Here is a 7,667-nt window from a genome sequence, read left to right on the forward strand (position 1 = left end):
TTCTTTCCACTCTTACTCTCTCGATCAAGGTTTTTAGGTTTTTAGGAGTAAAAGGAGAAGGTTTTGTTCTTTCCGCCAATTGATGAGACTGTTATTGAAAACATGTCTTCAGGAGATATGCTATGTGCAGGAATTTTTTTGGTATTGTAAATCCTAATATAAATCCAATTAATAAAGTTTGCAGAAAGCATATGTTGAAAATCATGATGAGCTAATTCCCCATTTGACATTGTTTTCTAGCAAATACTTTGTTCCCATTATGCTTCTTTAGGCCTTTAATATATTGATGTTATCTTGCTTTCCTTGATTGACTAGCGGTAGGATAAATTCTCATTTTGGTATATATAGTTTTATGATTGGTATCTTTTAATCTTTATAGTTTAAAAATGATTTTTTTGTCTTTATAGTTAACATTTTAATTCTTTTTTAATCTCTATAATTTAAAAATGATATTTTTAGTTGTTATACCTTTATTTTAATTCTCTTTTATTTTTTATAGTTTGAAAGTGATCTTTTTAGTCCTTATAATTTGTATTTTAATTACCTTTTAGTCCTTACTGAAAAAATATAAAAATAATTAGTTATAAAATATAAGCTATTTTTTTATTACAACTTATCTTACGATGGATTAGTTACGAATTATTTACTAGTATTTTTGTAATTAATAGTAATCGATAATTTTACTCATATTTTGATGATAAGGATTAAAAAGGAATTAAAATATAAAATATAGGGACTAAAAAAATCACTTTCAAACTATACGGATTAAAAAAAATTGACTAAAATATTTCAAACTACAGAAATTAAAAGAGAATTAAAATGTAAATTATAAAGACAAAAAAACCACTTTAAAATTATAAGAACTAAAATGTGTAAATGATGAAACTATAGAAATTAAATTATTAATTAAATCCAAAGTAATAATCAAACCACCAAATCAAGGGAAAGTAGATTTGAACTTTTTTAATTCAAGGATACGGAAAGCTTATACGAGGCAAACATATAGCTAGCTAGTTTTTTTTTTTTTTTTGGTTGAATTATAGCTAGTTACTTATACCATTTTCCAGAATACAAACAAAAGCTCAATGGCATTTATCCATATGGTCAATTAATGTGAGGAGAACTAGGAAATAGGGGTGGATAAGCGGGTCGATTCGCCCCGTATAAGACCCGTGCACATAAGCCTGCATTGGTTTTTACCGGCAATAAATTAGGCCTTTACCGACCCTGGAAACCCTGGCCAAAATCATATTGTAGCTAAATGTTTTACTGATCATTTCTATTGTCGGAAAAGGGAAAAATAATTTCCGCCGAAACTTACTTTTGGTGTAGTGTGATCGCATCTTCGCTCCATTTGTTGTCCTTATTGCTGTTTTTGGAGTACACAAGTGCCCTCTAATGTTTCAATATTTGGGTGGAAATTGGTGCTTATTAGGATTCAAACAAAAGCAAATTTGAGGGAGAATGAAGGAACATTTTGATACAAGACCTTGAATACTCTTTTCCATTTTGCTGCACAGAGGAGAAAACAGCAACCCATACTATGTTCTTTTTTTTTTTCGTCACTTATTTGGAAATACTGCTATGGGGTGTTTAGGATCCTAGTTTTGTTGTCCATGGTCTCTAAAGACCATCTTTTACAACATGCATGCGATTGTTAAAGAAAATGAGCAAGGCATGGTAATTTTTGTTTGGTTTGTCTCGGTTTAATCTATTTGACTACATAAAAACAAGTGTGTATTTGAGCTGATTAAATTTAGATCTTGAATATGGTTGTCTAATAAAATGAAAAAATTCTCTTTATCTTTTTATGAATGATCAATGAATCCCATATAATGTTTGAAGGGATTACAGGTTCTCAATATAATGTTGTAGGATATGATATAGAAGGATTGAATAAACTATTATAGTTATTTTGGTATGTCTGCAGGTTGGTGGACAGCTCATTTTATGTATTTTGCATATGGGTTTGGTATCCTATCTAATATATTTTATTTTGGCTGATCAAGAAAGGAGATATTCAACAACTAAAAAAATAATTGGATATAAATCACATAAAAAAATGTTAAGATGCAACAACCAAAATATTATTGAAGCCTATAATTAATAAAAAATCGCACCATGTGGATTGTGCGCATGTGAATAGATATCTATTTAATCTTGAACAAGTGGATTACCTTAGACACAAATTTTCTAATTTCACGTGGTTCCCTGCAGAACGTGCAGCCAGCGCAGTATTGGTTAAAAATCATTAAATTAATTAGAGGATTAAAATTAATATGAAAGTTTTTATTGTTATGTGAGCCTTAATTTTTTTTACCTATTATCTTTGAATAATTATATGTAGACACCTGAACTTCATAAATATCCCGTTAATATCTAGTATTTCTTCTTATCTTTTTTCTTATCATATTATATTACCAATCATATCTACAATTCTTTATTCTCTCTTTTAGCAGTCAATAATCATGATTGTATATGCATGCATCAATTTCCATAATAGAACACAGATCCCCCATTACAATTGTTGAGTGATTTGGATAGTCAATTGCCATAAACATGTACTAGCTAATCTACTCCTAGCTAGGTAGAATCTCTACATTAGAGAGTGAACTCTCTTCTTCTCTTTGAAACTCATAACTGAATAAGAAACAGAAAAACAGAATAAAACTAACTTCTCTTACAGAGCAACTAATCATGCCATGCACGGACTCAATTGCATTGGGTGGCAATATTCTTTTCTTGACCTTTTTCCCTCGTCTGATCTTTCTCTTTTAAAATGATCATCTTACCCATCCAATTTAAAATATCCTTGCACCAAATAATATTAACTCTGACTTCAACACGGATTCCACGTATAAAGCTAAAGAAACAAGAACAAAGATTAAATATAAGAATAGTAAGGGCATCTTAAAAAGATAAAAAAAAAGGAAATGATATGTGAGTAGGTGAATAATTTTTCTGCTCACTATATCTTTAGTATATATTCAACGTTCAAGAGAAAGAGTGAGAGAGAAAGAGAGATGTCAGGACCATTATTAAGGCCTCAGTTTGTTATGTTCGGTTCTTCCATTGTTCAGTATGGTCTTTATGATGAAGGTTGGATGGCTGATCTTTCTCACTTGTATGCTCGCAAGGTACTTTTCTTCTTCCCATATGATCGTGTATGAAATTGGATATGATCGTGTACATATGTGATATTGAGTTATGACCTCAACCTTAAAGAATGCCTCTGATATGTATGTATGTCAACTTTTAAATTACGATAACGACTTTGCTGCTTTGTTATTGGTAACTTTTTTTTGTAAATATTTGAAAGTCATTGTTGAGTTTTGTGTATGCCCTTGTTTTGGAATGGTTAGCCTCTCTTCTCTATAAACTTTTGCGTAATTATACTAATTCTCCTTGTGATTTCTTAAGATTGCACACAACTCTCCTACTTTTTTAATGTTTACAGCAACCGTGATTTGGGCCAAATATCAAGATTTTTTAATTGTTTGTGATCACAATTGAGACTGCATCGGTTGTATTTATCCGCGATATCAACAAATGCGATGAAATCACAATGTGACCGCGACCGATATTTAAAACCTTGTCTTTATGAAGGTATACAGTATAATGATTTTCAAATAATTAAGGGAGGTGAGTATAATGTACAAGAAATATAGGTGTAATATTTTTCAAATAATTAGAGAAGTTAGTGTAAAAATAGAAAGAGAAAAAGGAGTATCCGGAGAAATTTGGCAAAACTTCAGCAAGTTACTCTAATGCTTTTTTTTGTCAAAAAAGATCATTTTAAATTATGTATGTACGTCTCCTCTTTAGCTGATTCATTGCATTCATAACTTATCAAAGGAATGTGTATTCTGTCAATTCCCCATAGTTTTGCTCGATGCCAATCTTCATATAAATGTGTTTCTTTTAGACTATATGAAACTTATTTTATTTTTGCATTATATTTGAAGTATAAAGGAACAAGAGTTCACTCAATGTAACACCATGCCTAAGTTTTTGCAACGTCAGTAGAAAGATGAACTGAATTTGGGAGCAATAATACATTGGTAAATGATTTTAACCTATTCAACATTGGCATGACATAGGTTGATATAGTTTTGCGAGGATATGCTGGTTGGAATTCAAGGCGTGCTCTGCAGGTTCTGGATAAAATCTTTCCTAAGGTATGGTATTCACCATCTGAGTGCTTCTGTTAATAAGAAATTTCCCCTTCTGAGTGAAATTTGTTTCCCTTTCTTAATAAATGTTAATTTCTTTTAGGGTACGGTGGGATGGGGTGTTTTAACAAAAGAGGTCAAAATCAGTTCGTCTAAAGTGTGGTAATAACTGGTTGATTACATAATTTAATTAGAAAATACTGATAATATAAAAGATTTTTACCCCATCATTCAATCATAGTTAAGATTATTTCTAATTTATTAATATTACTAATAATGCATGAAAATTAAACTATTGGTTAAAAGTTTACAGGTTATAATTTACTTTCATAATTTATTTTATACATGCATGTTTTCAATTATAATCTCAATTGTTGTTAACCTTCAAACCAACAGTTATTACTACATTTTATCCTCGAAAGTTCAATAAGAGTCATATCTGTCAAAATTAACCTTCCTACTTTCAGCAAATGATTTTTATTTGCATCAATTAGCTTGAAAATATATCCTTTACTTGTCTTAGAAAATTGCTTCGACATATTTGGAAGATTATTCTGATCTTTAATTATCATTAAATGTACAACGATGAACTTTTTGATTAATGGCTTATGTGATTAATTTGATTCTTGATAAGACTCTGTCAACTTCTCTAATTCAGGATGCCCCTGTACAACCTTCATTGGTTATTGCCTACTTTGGTGGTAATGATTCTTCTACTCCCCACTCATCAGGCCTAGGTCCTCATGTGCCTCTCCAAGAATACATTGAAAATTTGAGGAAGATTGTTAACCATCTCAAGGTATTTTGTTTTCCACACCAAACTTGTTCATCCAGTGCCAATAAAACCTTTTTTTACCTTTGTTCACTGCTTGCACAAATGGGATTTTTTTTCCCTTCTAATTATTGTAGCTGCAAAAGTTTGACACAAATAATAAATGATTTGTTAGAGCCTCTCAGAGAACACTCGCATTCTACTTCTCAGTGCTCCTCCCATCAATGATGCAACAATTACCCCAAACAGGTTCTGACTGCAATAGATTTTCTATTTGATTGTTATAAGTTCACAAAAATAATGCTAGATTGATCAATAAAATGAGGCCTAGACTTATGTCCAAGCCATGATTACAGTGACGTGCATACCTTCGCTCTCTTCTCAAACCGGCACTTGTATATCATGAACTATATAGGTTTGTTTTATGTAGCATGGGTGATATGTAAAAAGATTACACCTTCAAATTAAAAACAAGAGTTGAATTTAGTTTAAAGGTTGGCTGGCTGCTTTCCTAAAACCTTATACATTTTTTTTGTTAGACTTTATAAAAGGGTAAAGAAAGACAGATATGATACTTTAGGAGCAAGAAAATGAGAAGAAAATATGTTAAATTCTTTTTTCTAATCTTACTTTGCATCTCATACATCACTTATTTATAGAACTCTTAAGAAAGTTTAAGAATTATAAATTTTTTTGGTAGATAACAGTTTAGGTGAGTTGGGTCCTAGAGGCTCACTAAGGTCAGGGCAAGAATTATAACATATTTAAATATGAATAAATGAATAGTGTGTTATTTAGAGAAGCCCTGTCGTTACTGGAAACTGATGTTGTATCATAAAGATTAACTTATTAGAAATTTCAAAATGAACTTCTAACACTTTTATCCTATTTTTTTTTAATTTAAATTGTTGGAGTGAACGCAGTGATGGGAAGCCATCAAGGACAAATGAAGCTTGTCGAATATATTCAGAGGCATGTTTGGATGTGTGCCGCGAGATGAATGTCAAGGCCATTGATCTGTGGTCTGCTATTAAGAAAAGAGATAATTGGCAAGATGTCTGCTTCATGTAAGTGTATGCTCTCATCTGTAGTGTCCCTCAATTGAAAAGGTTCAAATTTGCATATTCCTTTCTTTCATTTGATTTGGTGGTTTTGTTATTTTATAGTGATGGAATTCACCTGTCATCCGAGGGAAGCAAGATAGTGTTGAAAGAGATACTGAAGGTCCTCAAAGATGCAGAATGGGAACCAAGTCTATATTGGAAATCAATGCCAAGTGAGTTTGATGAAGATTCACCATATGATCCAATTGCACCTGATGGAAAGTCAACTATTAATATTTCCAACTGGGCCTTCCCTGGCAATGACAAATGGGAGTAGACTACTTTATTATGTGCATTAAAAACTATATAGGCTTGCCCCCAATTCATTGAATTCTTTGTAACAGTCTCAAAATAGAAGTCTTGTGCCTGAAGATATGTGGTGCTTATAGTTTCTGTATGTTCAATCATAAATGGGGATTCAATTCTCCATGGTTTCTCAGCATAAGAGTAACTTTTGATTTAGTTTTACATTTGTTCTTTGATGTCTTATATATGGTTTTATCTCTTCATTCTAACGGTTATATATACATGTTTTCTTTGTTTAGAATATAGATGATAATTGTTACTTACAAAGGTTGCGAGGAGAACATTAACAGTGGGATACATGTTGAATTATGCACAGTGACTTCAATGAAATTAGAATAGAAGATAACTGTAAAATTGTAAAATTAGAACAATTGTAAAATTCTTTATTACATTTAGTACAAACATATAACAATTCCACACTGTAATAGCTGAAATCCACATCATAGCAGTCGCACTGCCTGCAACTACAATGGCCGCAACCACAATCACAATCACAATGCAACTGCAATTTAGAATCATACATGTAGTTGACACAACAAAATAAACTGGAAAATCAATGAGGAACTTCTCCTATGGTGATAGAATAGTAGTTGAAGTCTTTAAGAGAATATGCTAGACATCTTATCATACACCTAAATAAGAAATGATTGTTATCATAACCCGACATGGTTCCTACCTGCAGAAAACATTTAACTACATAACGAACAACAAGACTCTTCCAAACATCATCCATAACATCCTTAGTCATCTAATAAGGATGTCAGTTCCAAGTCTAACTATCAATGGTCAAAAGAAGTGTTTATTAATTTTTTGTAACAACAATTAGCCGAAAGGATCCAATTAAAAAAATAGTTTAGGGACCTAATTAAAATTGTCAAATACTTCAGGAACTTACGAATCAATTAAAAGATCATCTCAAAATAAAAGATATATATACACAAGTAGGTATACGTAATTTTCACTACAAGAAAATCGTAATTTAGAGAGGGATTGCTCCCCTAGAATTCGAGGACTAGAAGACCTCCAGAAAAGGGAGATTAAGAGAGGAAATTTCTGATTGTATTGCTTGCCTTTCCATTACATTCTCGCTTCATATATATAAGCATCTAATGCACAGCTAATTTATTCTTTCAGCAGGTCCTAGGGAGCAAATAACAGAATGGATATTCTAGCAGACAAGGCATCTTCTCCTTCCAATGACATACTGCCAGCTCAGCTTTTAGGTGCAGGATGAGTCACGAAATCATCCAAGTGGTGTGGCCTGCTTGATTTCCTTTTAGTGCTTGTCTCCTTCTTGTCTGCTAGCCATTCTTC

At 31.8% G+C, this 7,667-nt stretch overlaps 1 protein-coding gene across 1 annotated transcript; it reads left to right on the forward strand.

The window, feature by feature from the left end:
- The first annotated feature begins 2,991 nt into the window (after window positions 1–2,991).
- LOC114395068 (GDSL esterase/lipase CPRD49-like) lies at window positions 2,992–6,562 on the forward strand. Its single transcript, XM_028356765.1, has 6 exons — window positions 2,992–3,137; window positions 4,101–4,178; window positions 4,831–4,971; window positions 5,120–5,193; window positions 5,868–6,011; window positions 6,111–6,562. The coding sequence occupies exons 1-6, from the start codon at window positions 3,024–3,026 to the stop codon at window positions 6,322–6,324; spliced, it is 765 nt and encodes a 254-aa protein (XP_028212566.1). The 5' UTR covers window positions 2,992–3,023; the 3' UTR covers window positions 6,325–6,562.
- The last annotated feature ends 1,105 nt before the right edge of the window (window positions 6,563–7,667 follow it).

Source organism: Glycine soja, chromosome 18, assembly GCF_004193775.1.
Source record: "Glycine soja cultivar W05 chromosome 18, ASM419377v2, whole genome shotgun sequence".
Lineage (NCBI taxonomy): Eukaryota > Viridiplantae > Streptophyta > Magnoliopsida > Fabales > Fabaceae > Glycine > Glycine soja.

Coding starts and splice junctions, on each gene's coding strand:
- LOC114395068 (XM_028356765.1), top strand. CDS start 3,024: ATGTCAGGACCATTATTAAGGCCTCAGTTTGTTATGTTCGGTTCTTCC. Junction 3,138..4,100: donor CTCACTTGTATGCTCGCAAG/GTACTTTTCTTC, acceptor GGCATGACATAG/GTTGATATAGTTTTGCGAGG. Junction 5,194..5,867: donor GCAACAATTACCCCAAACAG/GTTCTGACTGCA, acceptor GAGTGAACGCAG/TGATGGGAAGCCATCAAGGA.